Below are 19,509 nucleotides of genomic sequence, written 5' to 3' on the forward strand. Positions count from 1 at the left end.
AATTTTAAAAGGATGGACATTATCAGGGTGAAACATAGAAATACTGGTATTTATACTACATTACTACATACCAAACAAATAGAGTTGCCATACCTTTAGAAAAAGTAGATAAATACGTTACTTTTAATTGAATTAAGATCGTTTTAAACTAATTAAGTTAGAAGCTTCTTAGCAGTATTTTAGCTTCTATCAGTATTAGGGGAATTTTTTACGCAAATATGTATGTGTTGCTGACGCCGGCGCGTTGAGATTTGAAAACAATTTACCAACGCAGTGGAGTTGGAAATATTTGCACAGCTTGGCCTGAGAATGCTTCTTTATACGTGTATTTGTTTAATAACTGTTTCTCTATTAACTCCCTGCTGACGGTCATATCGCAGTGTTAACCCAAAGCTCAACCATGAAGGCTGCTTTAGATCTCAGCCCTCGATGGTTTCTTCTATTCCTAGTAAACTTCCTTGTCTGGACAGGATTTGATTCGGGTCAAGCGGTTCCCATTGTCGGTGGCAGGATTGTATCAACCGTGGGCAGTATCTGACGGAATTTGATTTCCCTGACTCTTATTTGAAACCAACTTAACTCTACTTACAGGTAGCATAAGCAAATACCCGTTTATGGTCTCGCTGCAGGATATCCTTTGGAAAAATACCACTGAAAGATTATCCTACCGGCACTTTTGTGGCGGAAGCTTGATAAGCGATCGCTGGATCCTATCCGCCGCCCATTGCATCTGGAAGAAGTTAGACTGAAGCTTTTAATGGAGTACCTATTAGACACTATCTAATACTGCTTTCTTTCTATTTTTAGAAACATTCACAATATCGCTGCGTTTATTGGCTATGAGAACATTGAAAACATTTCTCAGCTCGAACCATATGGTCTGGAAAGCGCGGAGTATATTTACTTCCAGCCGTGAGTAATCAGTTGAGTCAAGTTTAATAATCCCTCCTCCAATCCCAGAGTAACTTAGAGGCAGGAAAAGACGGTTGGCTCTAAGCGAGTTCAATGTCAAAATTTTACCAAAACCTTCGACCTTTATATTTCAGCTCCAACTTCCGGAATGATATAGTCCTGCTCTACATGAGACAACGATATAGAAGTTATTTAAGCCCGGATCTTCAATTTGCTCAGCTTCCTCCCCAAGGAATGAAACCCGATCGAAATGGTATTTCTACAAAGTAACAGACCTTAATCACTTCTACTAAATCCAAAATCTTCTAGAATCCTGTCGCATTATTGGCTATGGAGCTACCCAACATGCTGGTCCTTCGCAGAAGCAACTTTTTGAGGCTGAAGTCCAAGTCATTACCAATCAAAAGTGTAGGGAGATCATTGGCCATGTTTGGGCACCGCAGAATGGAGCGAATACAGTGTGTGCTCTGGGCAACAACCAGGATTCTTGTCAAGGCGATTCAGGGTGAGCAAGAGAGACTATAAATTTATTAAAATGCATTTAAAAATTTATGCATTTCAGAGGACCATTGATTTGTCCTTATGGTGGCAAAGACTACATATACGGCCTCGTTTCCCATGGACTTACTTGTGGCATTCAGGGTATGCCCAGCATTTACACGGTTACCCGGCCCTACTATGATTGGGTCCAACTGCTTTTGCAATCCTAGATCTCTGGGGATCACGTATACGTAGTTGAATTTATTATACGTTATCAAACAAAAAACAGTTACGAATATATATACTTAAACAATGCAGGAATAGCAAGGACTAAACAAATACTTAGGCTAGAGTACTGAAGGATATCCTATGTCTATAGAAGATTTATTTTAGGCTAGACTAACTATATAACACATTTTCCCAATAGGATTTTTTAGAATGGGTTCCCCTCTATTAAAATCCAATTGGGAAAATGTAACTTATGCTACAATGCGAGACAGTCTGCTGCGATCACTGCTTCTCCGGCTGCTCTGTGGGATTAGGGGCCGCTGCAGTCTCCTCGACATTGTCGGACAACTTGCCCGTCCCTGTCTCCGGCAGCGTGAGGGTCAGCAGGCCAGCTACTAGAACGCAGCAGCCGCAGATCGTTGTTGGAATGTACCATCCGAGGGCGCCCAGCACATCGACCACATACGGCGCCGATATGGAACCCACGTGGGCAAATGTGGAGCAGGTGCCCAGTGCAGAGTTCCGAATCTGGGTGGGATAGAGCTCTGCAGTGTAGAGGGTGACCACCGAGTAGGTGGCGCTAATGCCGAAGCGACCCAGCATGGCGAAGGCCACGATCCAGGTGGTGCTGCCAGCAGGAACGGAGAGCACCAACAGCAGGGACACACCTGTCCACAGGAACAGGAACATGGTGGTAATGCGACGTCCTGTATAACGAAGCATAATCACAGGCACCAAGTAAGAGGGTATGTCCACCAGACCCGTAGCTATGATGTACAGATATCTGGATACCGATAAGTTGGCGGCATTCAGAGCTGTAAGATACATTGATTTACAAATCAACTAATACTTTAAAACTATAAAGATATACGTACCCGTTACATAATAACTCAAGGAAGTAACGCAGAACATGAAGTACGACGTGAAGATCAATTTGCGGACATTGGAATTCGCGTACAACTCAATGATAGACTTAAGAGGACCATTCTTCAGTTTGTCTACCAGGGAGAAGCTTTCTTCTGGCTCCAACTGCAATGGTAGAATATTATATAAAAATTCAGCCCGGCAACTAGACATCAAAGATCATATAAGTATGTATTCCAAGAACTTTGCACTCACCGACTTCTTATCGGTGACGATTGGAGAGGCTGCAATTGCGGGTTTAATTTCGTAGTGGCTCGGCTGTCTGAAGAGGATCTTGTAGACGCGATCGTATCTTTGGTTCGTGATCAGCCATCGGGGTGACTCATTCATCAGGCTGCAGTTTAAATAGGCGTTTTTTAGTTTGAAATTATAAAGGTAATATTTCATAACTCACTAGCAATTCAGAATAAGTAGCAAGGAGGGAATGGTCAAGGCTAATTGCAGGTGGCGCCATGGCTGGATAAGATAGCCCATAACTGCCAGGATAATCATGCCAATGGGGTAGGAGGCGGAAAATGCAATAGACATCCATGAACGATGCTTCAGACATATATTTTCCACAACTAATATAAAGAAATATTTATATTATAATTTTGAAAATAAAAAGAAGTCTAGTGAGGAACTTACTCATTGTAAATGCAGGATAGAAAAGTCCAGAAGAGGCTGCTCCCAAGGCGAAACGGCCAGCCAGGAATAGACTGTACCAGGGCGAGAATGTGCAGAAGAAACTGCCTACCACAAAGAAAACTGCACCCAAGGTAAAAGAGGTTTTGCGACCAAATCTGTAAAGAAGAATGAAAACTATAACATGGTCCTTCCCAAAGCATTTCTTTAATAAACTCACTTATCCGCCAGGATGCCAAACGTAAAGGAGCCAGAGAACTTGCCCAAGGATATTGAAACCTGGGCAGAAGTTCGCTGAATGCTCCTCTCACAGGTGAGATCCCAATCGGATACAAACGTGGTCTCCGGATTGGCGTATTCATATTGGCCCTTGACCTTGCAGGACACCTCGGCTGGTTTACCGAATTCCGAAAGGTGTAGGGTGTAATTAACGGCAGCCTCATAGGACATCTGGGACAGGTGCTGATAGTTCCAATCCCATACTGTGCATCCTCCAGAATCCAGGCCCTTGGATGCGATTTCTCGTTTCTGAGCCAAGGTCCAGTTGGTGGACTGAAGATCCGGAATATCACACCACTGATCGTCGGGCAGGTGGCCCAGGAGAGTGTACGAGGACACGTGGAAGCCGTTGAGAATATTGGGTGTCACACACAGGAAGAAAATAGCCCTGATTAGAAAAAGATAATAGATACGTTTTAGATTATTGAAAGGCCCGTTTAAGGTAATTTCACTTGCTGCTAATTGGGTTTTTGTTTTCGCAGATACTTTGCTTCAGTATCTGTCATATCGCGGATCTCGTATCCGGCGGATTGTTTACAGCACGCAACTCCAATCGTTCGCACATTGACACCGCTTGGCTAACTACTTTTTGGAATGCAAATAATAACACCGATCAAAACATTGGCGTAAAAACAAAACGCCGAATGTGTGAAGGTTGTGAACGGGCGCCACTTTTGGGGAGAGTTATGTATGCTGGTCGCATAATCACTAAATGGCAGTTAAAGATTCGCCAGAGCATATGGCGTCGTTAATCATTAAACAAATCGGGCAACCGGAACGGAATGCGCAATATTTACATATCCGATTTATTTCACGTGACTCCCCCACCCACCAAACACGTACAACAGTTCCGCGAAGATCATCGAAATTCAAAAAGGTAATGAGGGATACGACATATGCTAAAATTTCGAGGACTCCCAACGGTGATTCAATAACCCAGTTGAATGACTTTAAGTGCAATCGTCCTCCAATATAAAAATTAGGTTCTTATCGTTAATAGTTCTTTCCGTAACATCTACTGCTCGATTCCATCTGAATCGGGGTTTCGAAACCGGATTATAGATTCACGATCCGCTAACATTCGATCGCCAGATTCCGATTCACAAGTGCCTTATCAAATCCGATTGAGTATGGAAATTTATACGGATTTCTGTGTGCACTGATATGCCCAGATTTCCATTCTATATTTAAATCGTATTCCGAGTGATCGCTCACGCTCTGACCATTGCCCTACGATCGGAGACGCCAGTTGGGTGATTCTACGACCCAGTGGGTCTTAAATTTGTTTCAGGAAGCCCCACGGGACGTGCCTTAGACATCTACACTAACTAAAATGAATACTAAAGTGATAATGAGTTGAACTTTAATGGGAGCTTCGTGGCTTAGAGAAGACTTAGAAATAATCACGAGCCCCGATTACAGCACCCAGGCAATCGATCAGGCGCGAAAGCAATTAGAACGGTTCTAACTGAATCACGGCTAGAAAAGTGCACCACCCTGACTAATGTCAACTGATTCTAAAAACTCAACCTTTAAAAGCGCAATATGCATTCAAAATGAAGTGGGTCAAGTGGAACATGATTCTCGTTGACCGAGCTAAAAAGTGGCTTCCTCTACTTCTGACTAAATTGTGGTAGAAATATGATTCCGATTTTGCCCAAATTGGCTAGACAATACATCACAACCTTAATTAAATCTTTTTGGATCAGCCAAATGGCTTAAATAATAATTGGGCTAAACTTTAAAAGAATAAAGCTAAAAGAAATATTTCATTTCATATGCATTATTTAAATAGTGTTAATAATTTTATTATTGTTGGTGATATAATAAGGCATGAAGATATATTATTTATGAAGAGAAGTATTAATTACATCTAAAAAGAGTAAATTAGTAAATTAGGTCTTTCTCTTGAAGAATGTGACTCAAAGTACTTAGAAAAGAACGATTTTTCAGATTCATATTGCTATAAAAATTATCATTAGTAAAAACTCAAATATTTCTCTAGAAAACTGTCAACCTTTTTCATTAGAAGTTACCACCGATAATATTTCCAAAATATAATTAAAATTCAATCATACTAAACTGATACAGATTGTTCTGCAGAACCGGAATTAAAATCGTTTTGAGATTTATAAATTATGAACAATATTTATATATTTATCTAATAACATATATAGCCATCCAATATAGTTATCTATTGTATAAAGTTATCAAATTTTCATCCAAATCCAGCTTACCAAACAAATGCACCACCACTGCCCACAACTTCCAGCTGCTTGGTGAGCAGATCCTTCATGTTCTCCTCGCTGATGAGCTCGCGGCTCTTCTCCGGATTGTCCTTGGACTGGGTCATTTTGAGAAATGCAATATCACAGATACTCTCGAGTATTTGCCCAAAAGATCGTTCTTTTTCCCTGAGACAGACGACTGACCCCACGCAAACGCACTCGTATCTTCTAGATTGTTTTTCGGCACTGAACTTGGATTCCTTTGCTTTTGCAGTCTATTTATATTCCTTGCCAAAAAAAATCAGCTTTTTTGGATTTTTGTTTAGATCAGGCTTAGGTTATTAAATGAATTCCATGAGTGCATTCACTCCGCAAAGGTTCCGACACTCGAGGGGAAAAGATAAGGCCAGGCGCCTAGGTTTTTACTTTCACTTAGCCCAGCGCCGATCGTCTGTAGCCTGTAATATTTTCAATTTATTTATTTATAATTTCTTTTTTTCGGCCTCTTTGGCTGTTGTCTGTTGGGTTTTGGGGTATTTATCTATTGTTCTATTTTACGGACTGGCTGTTTATGTTTTGTCAATTGTTAATGCAGCACATGGGAGCTCTTCGGTTTGAAATGCCGCGCCACACGTTTTATTTTCCTTTATTTTTTCGGGTTGTTTTTCGAGACAAAAATTGTTCTCAAGTCGAAACAAACATGAAAATGAAATGAAATATTTTTGGGGGGAGGGGACAGTCTCCCTTGGTTCTTTTTTTATTTTGAATATATTTTTATTCTTTTTTCGGTGCAACGCGTGCAGTTGTGTTTTTTGTTGCGATCCGCCGATGTTGCTATCAACTACTTGCCGCTTCGGAAGCGTCTCACAAACTAAGCCCACGGGAGGCCGATCGCAGCGTTTTGTACGTCTCACCAGCTGTACGTCCGGGAAGGGGATGGGGAAGGGCTGGGGCCGGGGCCGGGTCCGAGACAGAGGCAGAGGCGTGGAGCTTGGGGAGGAGGTACTAGCATCGCATTCGGTCAGTGCCTCAGCCCCATCGCCCGAGATATTCCCCTCTGCGATCGGCATCGTTCGGCTCCTCCCGATCCATTTACTCGAATATATTTATGTTTTCTTTTATTTTTTGGATGTGAATGCAAGCATTAACAAAATATAAAAAAATAAATAAAATTAAATTAAAGTAGTAGAACGCTCTAAGAGAGATTCTATGCGAATGTCAAAAAAATCAAACACTCTAGTTTGACGAGCGAGCATACTTGAACTAAATGGATCATTCGAATACAGAACAATTACCAAATATATGTGCTATTTAAGTTATTATCACCAACGCGATTCTGGTTAAAATTCCAGATAGTTAATTTCAGATTGTTAACTTCCTGTATGAAGCCAAAACAAATTATTTATTAAGTTATTTCTGCTATTCTGGTTTAATTGTTTATTGCTTCATTTACAATTTAATTTGATTATATTACGCATTTTTATATTTATTTAAAAAATTCATTTAAAATACATCCATATTTTCCAAGTAATTAATTTTTGCTATATAAATAAACGTTCTATTGTTTTTTTTTTGTTTTTTATTGAAATGCATTAATACCCTAAGATGTGCGCATTAGACAGTGCAGAGTATATAGTAAATATTTTTAGGCTTCTCGCGCGGTAGCCTCCTCATTATAAATGCGTCAAACAGCAAGAACACATTTCAATGAGTACTCGAACATATGGCTATACCCATTTCCAACTCAATCCCTTCCATTACACTCGCCAGTGTCTGTCTGAGAGTATCCGAACCTTTTGATTTACAACTAAATTTACATTGGCAGGCCATTAAATTCGGTTGTCTCTGAATTTCATTACAATGTTCCCCCTTGGCTTGGTGATATCCGAGTATTGTTTACATTTTTGTTCTGTTTCGAGTTAAACGCTGAACAGTCTGTTAAAAAAATTAAGAGAGAACATTTTCTGAATGGGATTTTCGTATGAAGAATATATTGAAAAATTTGCTGTCTCATAATTTTCGCTTCTCTCTTCGGCCACCACTTGTTTATGAATGAATCTAGGAATAGGGTTTAAAATCTAAGCAGATTGAAACAAACTAGAACTAGAAATCTCCCAGAGTCGAACCAGATTGCTAAGCAATGACCTTACCTGGTGATCCGATTAAGGTTAACCTCCCTTATCAGAGGAACATCGAGAGTCCTCAACTCTGGCTAAGACCAATTGAACTCAATGAATCAATCGACGTCAATGGGCGCAATCCGAGAGATATCGTAACCAGTAACCCTGCGGTGAAAAATAGAGATTGACATTGAAGAGTGGGTGGGGTGATGGCTGGGAATTCAATTCCCCATATTCCAATTATGATATTCTCTTATTTTTAGCCTATTCTAATTTCAATTAATTCCGTATTCAGTTCCCAGGCATGCAATCTTCCTGTCTCTCTAGAATGCGCATTCTATTCCGTCTATTAAACCCGCATCTGTGAAATTCTCCGTATTAACTGTTTTTTGTATAGACTTTTAGCGTAATTAGGGCTGTATGCTGTTAACTTGGCTCGCATGTTGTGATGCACATGGGCGTGACTTTCCATTGACAATTCGATTGCCGTTGAAATGGGTTGGGTTCCTGGCTTTTATTTTCCACTTCTTGCTATTGTTTCGAAAACGCACGTGAAGCTATTAATGGGTATATATTACTTTTAGATTATCTTTTCTAAGCGCTTTCACTTTCCACCCACAACGTCAATCAATTGGCCACCCCAACAAGCACCAATCTAATAATACAACTCATTTCCATAATTGCTTAAAGTACTTTGTGCTATGATATACTTTGTCAAAGAAAGATTTAAGTCTGCTTTCAAGCGTTATTTAAAAATATACATATTTTTCTAAAAGTATCTTTCTCCACAGACTCTATGGAAACCTTTTGAACGATAATTCATTTTTATAAAGACAGCTCAATTTAAGTGTCCCATTTGGCGTTGGCGAACCTTAAGTGAATGATTGCCCACGAAATGAACTGAGAATTGTGCATAATTTCGTAGGAATTCTAGGCGGTGCTAAACTCTTGTGGCGAGTAAATTAAATGAGCACTCGACCTGAGCCCAGACTAAGCCTGGAACTTGTACTAATCCCCAGACAAGGTCACCGTGCGGATTCTGCGCATAAAAACCAACACTTTAATTTCAAAAGATAGGCAGTCAGGGGATGTTAAAGGTACCTAAGTAGCTCGTGAGTAGCCCAAGTTTAGTAGCCAGATGAGTCCGAGCACGAAAAAGCTGTAGAAAGTAACGTTGTAAAGATTGAGGCGGCTGAACAGTCCGGTGAGTATCCCGGTGGAAGCCCTTTCACCGGACCCCTTCTCCCGATCGTCGAGCATGTCCTTCCAGCTCACCACCTGCGGTCGCACCACAAAAAGTGCGTTTACAGCCGCCCGGACGCCACTCTGCACCGCTCCGCCCATGAGGCTGCGATAGCTGGTGCCGACCGCCGAGGAACTGGACCAGATAATGCGGAGCCAGGGCTTAATCTGCGGTTTGTGGAGCGCCACGTTCAGCTCATCCGTGAAGCAGTGGCACTCAAGAGGCCTGCGCATGTCCTCCCCGAATTCCGTGGCCAGCAGATTGATCACCGTCTCCAGGGCTTCGTCCTGCTCGTCGGGGGAGTGCAGCATGTAGCCGCAAATGGTGGACATCCGGCTCTCGTGGCCACTGACCATAGGCTGCGTGTTGAGGAAGTTGCCCGAGTAGCCCAAATCCGCCCAGAAAGACTTCCCATATCCCAAATGGAACTGACTAATCACTCGATGGGGCTTTTGTCGTCCTTTCGGGGCAGGGGGTGGCAGAAACGCCTTTGGTATGGGCGGCACAAACTCCAGCTTCTGCACTTTGTTCCAGGGTATGGCCAGGATCACAGCCTCCGCTGTAAACTTGTAGCCCTCGTCGTCCGTCACCTGAACATAGTTCTTGAAGTGCTCCACTTTCACAGCCTTGCAGTTCAAAGTAATGCCCGTAAAGTGCATCTTATCCAAAATACTTTGAATGAGCTGCTGCGTGGAGATTTCAAAGAAGCTGCTTGGATAGTTACAATAGCTAAGGGAGACATTTATTATTTATATATTTTTAGTTGCTCTAATAAGATAATGTATAATTTTTTAGAGTTTTGTTACAAAGTTTTAAACGTTTCGTAAATCTAGAACGAATACAAAAAATATCTCATTTAAAAGTGGTTTGTGTTTCGCAATACAATTAAACAATTTTTTTGGGTCTAGTAATTGTTGGATGAAATAAGCCATATATTGTATAATCAGATGATCTAGAACTTGAACTATAAATAAAAAGTTAAACACTAGTACTACTTACAAATCAATCAACATGTTTAAACCCCCACAGGAGCTGCAAATGGACATGAAGACATCGTAGTCCACCTCGCTGGCTGGTACACCGCAAACAATTTCCACAAGATTGAGCATAAAATTTCGGGACTTGCTGAAATACAAATGTTGGCAAATATGATGTTCCATATTGGCAACACGTTCGCGAAGACTGAAATATTTTTGAAAATTGAAAGTAAATATATTCAAAAAGGATTCGAAACTATCCTACTTAAAACGCTTAGAGCGAAATTTAGACATTCTTAACTCCAGCATATTGATGTATCTATTGAGCTCAAATTTGGCCGGCAGGGAAGTTAATCCTCGATCTAGATCCCAGCACCTTTTCAGGCTGCTGCTGTCACTCCTCCGCTGGCGAGGATTGAGCTGGACAAGATTCAGAAAGGACAACATGTCCTGTTGCTCGCTATCAATGAACCGAACGCCATTCTCGCCCAGCTGACCGCCAAGAGTTTCGTTACTTTCGATAACACGGAGCCTTAGGGTGCTCTCCTTGGCCAGGATCTTTACGGCTGAGGATAGGCCGGACAGGCCGGCGCCTACAATAAGAACATCTAATTCAGGAGTCTGATTACCAAAGGGCAGATCCATTTGAGCCTATTTTCTAAGCCGTAACGAAATTGAACAATTTTGTGTACCATTTTATCAAATATTTCCAAAAAAGGGAAATAGTTTGACAAAATAGTTTGACAAGAATAGCACAGTTTGAGATTCACACATTTGCAGAGAACAAAAATATAGCATACTTTTTGGCAGCTTGTGGTCGACTGATTCGCATTGTAAAAATAATGATTAATAACACGGTGCGACAGTGAAAAAACACTTGTGAAACGAGATAGTGTAGGTTGTTAATCTGGTCGAAGAGAACTCAAAAATATTTTTTTTATATTTTTGGAACCCTCCAATTTTTTTTTATTTAAAAAAAACCGTTTTTCGGGACTTTTTTGCGCTTAAAAATTCCTGAACGCGTTATTTTCAACCGATTTCAAAATTTTCGGTGTTTTTCAATAGTTAAATGTTGTAGCTTTTGAAAAAAAAATATATCTTCGATTTTGTTGAACAAAAAGGACAAAATTTTTACACCTGAAACTAAAGTTTTCGACTTTTATTCGTGTTTTTTGGATTTTGATGCCAGTTTTTCGGTAAAACTTACTAAAATTCTGTCATGTTTGCCACATATCAATGTTGTCTTATTCATTCTGAATAAAACGAGACAAATTTCATCAAAAAATAATGAAAATTGGTGAAGTTATAACGCTTTTCCCAAAAAAAGTCAACTCAACCTTGCGTGCGCTCCGGAGTACCTGTGTGTATAAGTCAGGAATATGCTCTTCTTCTTATAGTGCTCCCATGGTTTTATTGACTTTTTTTGGGAAAAGCGTTATAACTTCAACAATTTGTATTATTTTTTAATGAAATTTGTCTCGTTCTATTCAGTATTATTGAGACAATATTAATATGTGGCATAAATGACAAACTTTTTGTCAGAAGAAAGCAATATACTCTTATTTTTATACACATTGTTCCTCCGAAGCGCCCGCTAGGTTGAGTTGACTTTTTTTGGGAAAAGCGTTATAACTTCACCAATTTGCATTATTTTTTGATGAAATTTGTCTCGTTTTATTCAGAATGAATAAGACAACATTGATATGTGGCAAACATGACAGAATTTTAGTAAGTTTTACCGAAAAACTGGCATCAAAATCCAAAAAACACGAATAAAAGTCGAAAACTTTAGTTTCAGGTGTAAAAATTTTGTCCTTTTTGTTCAACAAAATCGAAGATATATTTTTTTTTCAAAAGCTACAACATTTAACTATTGAAAAACACCGAAAATTTTGAAATCGGTTGAAAATAACGCGTTCAGGAATTTTTAAGCGCAAAAAAGTCCCGAAAAAAGGGTTTTTTTTAAATAAAAAAAAATTGGAGGGTTCCAAAAATATAAAAAAAATATTTTTGAGTTCTCTTCGACCAGATTAACAACCTACACTATCTCGTTTCCCAAGTGTATTTCGTTTTTTTTTTTTTGTCGCACAGTGTAATTAAAGTGATAAAGTGATAATAAATAAAGTGACTTAATGGATATTTGATTAATTAATTCAATTATTGAATATAAGTAAGAATTTAATTGTTCATCACTAGCTTCTGGCATCTGGCAATCAAATATTTTGTTGTAAGTTCGTAATGAATTTTACTTTAATCCAATCATTAAAAAACAAATAAATTTTGTTTTTGGTTTATATCATTTTCAGTTCATATCACCCAAAATTGGTAAAACCACTTCAAACCATCGCAATCAGTTCCATCAAAATCGAATCACATTACGTACCTGATTATAAAACTTTATCATTCTGATAAGAACATTTATGAAACCTATTAATAGTTTCCTCATAATTTACAAATCCATGATTTTTTAATGTCCCTCCAAGAACATTTATTGTGTAGTCTAGGCTTGGGTTTATATTGTATTTTTATGTTTTCTTAAGATACATTGTGAAACACCTATGCAATTTACCAATAAAAAACATTTACTCTGGGAAAGCCGTACCCTTTTTTTTTGGTTCTGTTGATCTTGGATCGTCAACAGCTTGTGCAAGCTTTACTTTTTTAAATAAATACACTCCATTTAATTATAGCGAGTCAGGACTGTTGCCATATGACATCTGGTATCTTGGCTCGAACTTCTTATCAATGACATTGGCGAACGTAGTCTCCTTTATCGAAAAAAATTACAAGACCATTATACTCTAGTTAACTATAATTGGAACAAAGTTGAGATTGGAAACATATGGTGCCCAGGCCAGACAGACTATCTGGGCAAATGCAACCGGAGCTTGCACTCAAAGCGATTAAATTAACTTTTCCTTATCAAGCTCGTCGACCGTTTAGACCTAATTTTTTTATTAATGCCTCAGAGACGAAAGCTTCTCAATATTCAATGTACCGAGCCACAGGTCGTTGATTCAAAGCAAAACACAACGCAATTTTCGTTTAGATTTTATTGTTTTCAATTTATGTTATTTTATTGTTTGTAAAGGTAAACAAAGTTGAGAACACGATTACAATGGAATGAATTAATGGAGGAATGAAAATGTCCAGAATGCTTAAATTCGTATGTCGCGAACCAATTGATTCCATCCGTCTCCACACTGTCTGGCCATCAATTAGCTAGATTTTTCACTGAGCATCCCCCGAAGCTCCTGGTTGACTCCCTCCTCGGCAGTCTGTGGGGTCTTAGAGGTTTTCTTGCCGAAATTCTCACCATCCTCGATGGTCTCTGGCATCGGTTTGTTCAGTGTTTCGGGCAGTAGGAGCGACAGTAGCCCGGCGATAAGAGAGAGGGCTCCGCAGATGATCAGTGGAAGGGGACGCCAGATCTCGCCGAGGAGCTTCAGATAGGGCGCCAGAATGCCACCCACTCGAGCTATCATGGAGGAGGCACCCAAGCCCACATTTCTCACCACAGTCGGGAACTGCTCCGCCGAGAAGATGTAGATAGTTCCATAGGAGGAGGTGATGGTCAGCTTGCCAATCATGGCCAAGGCTATGATAAGCCAGTTCATGTCGCTGGGCACAAAGATCGTGGCCAGAAGGCTGACCCCTGCTATCAGCATAGTTCCGCACAAAATGGAGCGACGACCCCAACGATTCAGGGTAAAGAGGAGCAGCACATACCCGGGTATCTCCACGGCCCCCGAGATCATAAAGTTAACCAGCTGATTGCCACCCAGGTTGTTTGTGTTCCAGGACAGTCCGTAGTAAACACCACTGTTCACAAACCAGTCGAAAAAGATGAGAAGAGTCTTCCGGCGTAGATTCGGGTAACGGAGGAGATCAAACACTGTGGCTGCCGGCTGAGAGGCTGTGAGCTCGTCCTGCTTCTTCTTTTCGGCCACCTCGTCCACCAGCTGCTCGTAGATCGCGTTTGGTATCTCCACTCGATTCTCCTTGGCTGCCTTATCGATTATCACAAAGGCCTCGTCCTTTCGGCCTTTCAGCAAGAGCCAGCGAGCCGATTCAGGGACTATCCAGTAATAGCAGATGAAGAGAAGACCCGGTAGGGTCAGGGCGATTTGGAGCCAACGCCAATCATGGATGAAGTAGGCAAATCCAGCAGTCAGCATGAAACCCACGGAAAAGAACATTTGCATGGCCACGCCGGCGAAGAGGCGATACGAAGATCCCACCATCTCCAGGGCGATTACATAGGCTACGAGGAAAACGCCCGAGGTAGTGGCACCCACAATCATCCGGGCAATGGTGTAGCTAAAGTATTCCGGAGCCACTGCCGCCAGGATGCCAAAGATCAGCTGGATAACCAGGGAGGCGAAAAAGGTGGGCTTCCTGCCCAGCTTGTCGGACATCTGGCCAAAGATGAAGCTGCCGAGAAGGACGCCCAGCATGAAAAGCGAGTCACTGGTGGCACTCAGAAGACTCCGATTGCACACCATGTCCCACTCTGTGACGGCACTATTGAGGTACTTGCTCCGATCGTAGATGTAGGCAGAACAGCTCCTGGTCTGGTTGCTGCTCCTGGGAATGCTGCCGTTCAAGTAGGCCTCACTGTACTCCACATCGTAGATCTCGCAGACCTCGCCCTGGGGGTATGAGAGATTCCACAGGTTCGGGGCCAACTCATAGGAGCTGTTGCTTTCCTCGAAGGGCAGGGCGCAGCGGAAGTCCGGCTTGGCCAGCAGGAACACCCCGGCCAGCTTGTGGAAGGCGCATACAATGGCCGGCAGGCAGAGAAGGTAGTAGATACGCTTCTGATAGCGTCCGAATTCACCCAGGTGGGTGATGACGTCGTCGTAGCCCATATTCTACGACTAGCAGGTGTCTCACAAAAAGATTTTGTCACACACTGAAGTTGTCAACCGTCGGGTGTCGTACGATAACTGGCGTGTGGTTCAATGGTCGCGCCTCCGTGACGTATGAGCTACTTATTAGCACGTTGCGTATACGCCTAGTGCACCTGGTCGGACTCGTTTCCGATTGTGCAACAAAATCTGGTTGAATTCGGAGCCAGGGCTAATAATTCCACGCCCACCACCTGCATCCACCAGATGCAGATCCAAACGAATCTGTGAATTTCGGCCTCTCGATTCCGATAATAATGTCGGAGTGCGCGATCAACCACTCGGGTGTTGCTTCAGTCTCAGACTAAAACACAAAGAGCAGTCGTCGCTGTTCGTTCTGAAGAACCCCAAAAACGTGAGCGTTTATCTCCGTCTGTGTGAGCGTTTCCGTCGCCAGTGTATGTGTCTCTGGAGCAGAGCTCTCCGGCTGGCTTGGGCCTGTTTCCACCCTGTGACCAATCTATTGATCACCGATCCGCCAAAGGAAATGCAATCTGCAACTTTCCACTCGAATAGGGAATAGGGATGGAAAAGGAATAGAGTAGGAGTGGAAGGGGGGACTAGAAAAGGCAGCTGGCAGCTCTTCGAACATCATACGATGTTCAGAAATAAGCCAACAGTAGTGGATGGTTCCTGACCATAATAGCAACAAAGTCTGCTAAATGTGGTCTGATTCCAAATTCCACTCTATCTGCAGGTAAATCGAAATCACCTCTCTTATATCAAACAGTCTAGGGAACTATAATTGATTTTATAAAAAAAATAATACTAATAATATCACAAAAATTTTACGAGGTAAGCCCCTAAACAACTTACCATCATACTCATAAGTATAGATATCTCTTTCAATATTTTCTTAAAATCTGATGCAAAAACCTTAAACCTTTCTGTATAATCTTTTATTTTTAACAAATACTCCACTGATATTAAAATGTTGACCTCAACTGTATGTTTACTATAAAACTGTCCCCTGTATATGTACGCCTTATTTATTCAATAAACACTCTTCTAATCGAATGAGTTCTCTTTTAGGCTGCCTTCTCTTGACTGAACATCCGTTTGTTATCTTCGAACATTTACAAGCTCGTTTGAATGTGAACTACAACCAACCAGCAAATTGTGGCAGTGTAACAGTGCACTAGAAATAGACGACCCACTTTTCGATTACATCCACCTAATGAGTTCAAGTTCAGATGGCTCTGATCGCCGTGAAATATGCAAATTTTCGACAGTCGCCAAGTGCAAATATTTTTATAATTTTCTTGCCAAATTATATTTTTATACTCGCTATTATCATGCCTTTTATTTGGCGGAATCTCGTGATTAGAATTTAGCGCGGGTCCAATTGTTTAATGTCAGTCTCGTGTTTTTCAAAGCTGATAACGAAGCTACACCGAAAATAAACACAGCGGAAACACGTTTCGTATTCCGGCAGACAGCCCGTCCGGGTTTAAAAAGGTCAACAAAAAACAAAAACAGAAGATGGAGGCTTCTTCCGATTTCTTCGCTGGAAATATAATAGATTTTATTTCAACATTTCAATGGAATATGATTGTAAATATTATTAATTAAGTAAATGTAGGAATTCATTATGCAGCGTCATGGATGGGATATCCGTTTCGATCATTTTCCAGATATTTCCTGAAGGTGCAGTCACCCCTATTCCTTTGAAATTTTTTCCTCTTACGAGGCTACTGCTTCTTGGCTAAATGCTAATATAAATGTGGTCTATTTGATGCTACCTACTCTTCATTTCCTTTGTCTTTGTTTCTTATACTTTTTTTGTTTTTGGTAAATTGTGAGATTTCAGAAATGATATATGTAATACTTGGTCCTTCTTCTATCTTAAATGCCCCGTACCAACGTTTTTCTTTTAGGAAAAATATCAAGTGATCTTAGACCTTGAGATCATTCCTAAAACTTTTGGCCATTGGCTTTGGTTCCGTTTTCGTTGGGTCCATTGAGAGGTTGTGTTTCCGGTGTGGTTTTCAGCTCTTGGCCCGATTCCAGATAGACCTCGCCCTTGGTCTTCTTGCCAAAGCGCTCCCCATCGGCAATGGTCTCCAGCATGGGCTTGTTGTGCGTCTCTGGGAGGAGCAGCGACAGTAGTCCCGCAGCCAGGGAAAGGGATCCACAGATAAGCAGCGGCAGTGGTGTCCAAATGGTGGCCAGATAGTTGAGGAACGGCGCCAGCATGCTACTGATTCGGGCCACCATTGAAGCTGCTCCCAGAGCCACATTTCTGACCACCGTAGGGAACTGCTCGGCTGAGAAAATGTAAACAGTTCCGTAGGAGGCCGTGATGGCCAGTTTACCCAGCATGGCGAAGCACACAACTAGGGTGTGCATGTTCTCCGGGACGACTACAGTGGCCAGCAGACTGAGTCCTGCCAAGCTCAGAGATCCGCACTGTATGGACCGTCTGCCCCAGCGGTTAAGGGTCAGCAACAAGAAGATGTAGGCTGGTATCTCCACGGCTCCGGATATCACAAAGTTGAGCAGCACGTTGCCTCCAAGGTTGTTGGTGTTCCAAGAGAGTCCGTAGTAGACGCCACTGCACACCAGCCAGTCCAGGAAGATGAGTAGCGTCTTGCGCCGAAGATTCGGATAGCAGAAGAGGTCCCACACCGAGGGCGGTGGACCATCGTTCCTCTCCTGATCCTCCAGCTTCTGCCTGGCCTTGTCCTCTTCGGTCTCGCCCTCGTCCAGAAGTGCACCCAACTCCTCGTTGCTGATTTCCACCTTGTTGAAGCGAGCCGCCTTCTGCATATTGGCGATAGCACAGTCTTTCCGGCCCTTGGAGAGCAGCCAGCGGGCAGACTCCGGAATGATCCAATAGTAGCACATGAAGAGGAGACCCGGCAGGGTCAAGGCAATCTGTAGCCACCGCCAGTCATGCACAAAGTAGGCAAACGCCGCCGTCAACATGAAGCCCACCGAAAAGAACATCATCACGAAAATGCCGGCATACAGGCGCTTGGCAGGACCGACCATTTCCATGGCAATGACGTAGGCGACAAGGAACACGCCCGAGGTGGTGGCCCCCACCATCACACGCGCCGTCGTGTACGTAAAGTATTCTGGCGCCACTCCGGCCAGGACTCCGAACAGGACTTGGATGACCAGCGAGGCGAAGAGGATGGGCTTGCGTCCGTACTTATCGCTCAGCTGGCCAAACACAATGCTTCCAAGGAGGACGCCCAGCATGAAAAGTGAGTCACTGAAGGCGGCCAGGAAGCCACGTCCGCACACCAGATTCCACTCCGTGACGGCGCTGTTGAGGTACTTGCTCTGGTCGTAAACGTAGCGGGAGCACCCAGTCGTCTGGTTGCTGCTCCGGGGAATGCTGCCAGTGAGGTACTCCTGGGTATACCCCACATCGTAGTACTCGCACACTTCCCCCTGGGGATAGGATAGGTTCCACAAGTTGGGGGACAGCTCGTAGGTGGCGTTCTGCTCCTCAAAGGGCAGGAGACAGCGGAACTCCGGCTTGGCTAAGAGGAAGACCCCGGCCAGCTTGTGAAATGCCACTGGAATGGAGGTCAGGCAGATGAGGATGTAGATGATCTTCTGGTAGCGACCAAAGTCGCCCAGCTTGAGGATTGCCTCATCGTAGCCCATTTGTAAGTCAGATTCTTTGCCGCGTTGCAGATTAAGATACAGATACAGATACTTTCCGAGCAGCTGTTTCCCGAACGACCGATGTTTTTGAGCCCGCACCGGCTAATGAATCACAAATTTTTTGGCACTATCTCGTGATGTCGACCAGCTCGACCGTCGACAGCCGAAGTCTTCGAGAACCAGAGAGAGGACTGCCCCGCGCGCCGGTGACGTGTACTTTGTACCCCCAGACCCGCGAACCGCACGCACAGAAGGCTCTCTTCTGCGGTAATTATGGCGCAACACGTGTTGCCCAATTTTATGAATTTTGGCCAAAGGGGAAGCAGGCAAGCCGAAACGGAACACGGCGATAAAAAGTCCAAAAAAACCGGCACCGACAACTGGATAACCGCAAAGAGCTAGAACGGTGCGTCACAGTCGGGCAGCAGAACTCAAATGACTGAGCCAGCCGAGTGACTGATGTGCTGGGGAGTGGGAAATGCAGGGCCAACAAACACTTATGGCCTTTTGGCTGTATACCATATGTATCTCATGGCTGTATATCGGGCTCTCTCAGATACTCGGATATGTTTATGTTCGCAAAAAAAAAAAAAAAGTAAATAAGAAATAAGCAAGAGAACAACAACAAATGCCGGCTGCAGGCCGCACTCTCTAATGGCACCTATTGCCAGTGACTCTCTCCTCGGTTCTTGGAGTGAAACCCGTGGGTGAGTGTAAAATTGGTAGTAGACAAAGCCACCCTTAAGCCGGCAGGCCATATTGCTGGTAACAAATTACAGCCAACTGGCAGTTTACCATTCTTAGGCTCTTGGGTGGAAAATCATGGTATGAGAAATGTATGGACTTTCGCCAATCAGGCGATCACTCAAGTCGTTTAAAAACTCTCTTTCAATTGAGACGCGCTCAAACAAACAATTAAGCCAGTCGTCGTACGATTTATGTTCAAAAAAATTAAAAAAAGGC

General features: G+C 42.7%; 5 protein-coding genes across 7 annotated transcripts; 1 reads left to right on the top strand and 4 right to left on the bottom strand.

Moving 5' to 3' along the window:
* Window positions 1-367: 367 nt before the first annotated feature.
* LOC6501648 (serine protease 44) lies at window positions 368-1,709 on the top strand. 2 transcript variants are annotated; one of them, XM_001955640.4, is made up of 6 exons: window positions 368-527; window positions 592-739; window positions 808-912; window positions 1,047-1,165; window positions 1,222-1,417; window positions 1,475-1,709. In XM_001955640.4, exons 1-6 carry the CDS (start codon window positions 401-403, stop codon window positions 1,620-1,622), a joined length of 843 nt encoding a protein of 280 aa, XP_001955676.2. In that variant the 5' UTR covers window positions 368-400; the 3' UTR covers window positions 1,623-1,709. The 2 variants fall into 2 exon arrangements, with proteins under 2 accessions (XP_001955676.2, XP_044574306.1); XM_044718371.1 differs by having other exon boundaries at window positions 396-523.
* LOC6498919 (organic cation transporter protein) lies at window positions 1,626-6,583 on the bottom strand. Its single transcript, XM_001955641.4, has 7 exons — window positions 5,685-6,583; window positions 3,389-3,835; window positions 3,172-3,326; window positions 2,939-3,107; window positions 2,740-2,878; window positions 2,496-2,649; window positions 1,626-2,435 (listed from the first exon to the last, which is right to left on the bottom strand). Exons 1-7 carry the CDS (start codon window positions 5,798-5,800, stop codon window positions 1,903-1,905), a joined length of 1,713 nt encoding a protein of 570 aa, XP_001955677.1. The 5' UTR covers window positions 5,801-6,583; the 3' UTR covers window positions 1,626-1,902.
* Window positions 6,584-8,619: 2,036 nt separating this feature from the next.
* LOC6498918 (putative flavin-containing monoamine oxidase AofH) lies at window positions 8,620-10,761 on the bottom strand. 2 transcript variants are annotated; one of them, XM_032456396.2, is made up of 4 exons: window positions 10,281-10,761; window positions 10,038-10,220; window positions 8,897-9,767; window positions 8,620-8,834 (listed from the first exon to the last, which is right to left on the bottom strand). In XM_032456396.2, exons 1-3 carry the CDS (start codon window positions 10,658-10,660, stop codon window positions 8,897-8,899), a joined length of 1,434 nt encoding a protein of 477 aa, XP_032312287.1. In that variant the 5' UTR covers window positions 10,661-10,761; the 3' UTR covers window positions 8,620-8,834. The 2 variants fall into 2 exon arrangements, with proteins under 2 accessions (XP_032312287.1, XP_001955678.1); XM_001955642.3 differs by having other exon boundaries at window positions 8,833-9,767; window positions 10,281-10,760.
* Window positions 10,762-13,053: 2,292 nt separating this feature from the next.
* On the bottom strand, window positions 13,054-15,262 carry LOC6498917 (organic cation transporter protein). Its single transcript, XM_001955643.3, has one exon. It carries the CDS (start codon window positions 14,884-14,886, stop codon window positions 13,234-13,236), a length of 1,653 nt encoding a protein of 550 aa, XP_001955679.1. The 5' UTR covers window positions 14,887-15,262; the 3' UTR covers window positions 13,054-13,233.
* A 552-nt stretch (window positions 15,263-15,814) lies between these two features.
* LOC6498916 (organic cation transporter-like protein) lies at window positions 15,815-18,998 on the bottom strand. Its single transcript, XM_001955644.4, has one exon. It carries the CDS (start codon window positions 18,544-18,546, stop codon window positions 16,840-16,842), a length of 1,707 nt encoding a protein of 568 aa, XP_001955680.1. The 5' UTR covers window positions 18,547-18,998; the 3' UTR covers window positions 15,815-16,839.
* Window positions 18,999-19,509: the final 511 nt, after the last annotated feature.

This window comes from Drosophila ananassae, chromosome 2L (genome assembly GCF_017639315.1).
Source record: "Drosophila ananassae strain 14024-0371.13 chromosome 2L, ASM1763931v2, whole genome shotgun sequence".
Classification (NCBI taxonomy): Eukaryota; Metazoa; Arthropoda; class Insecta; order Diptera; family Drosophilidae; genus Drosophila; species Drosophila ananassae.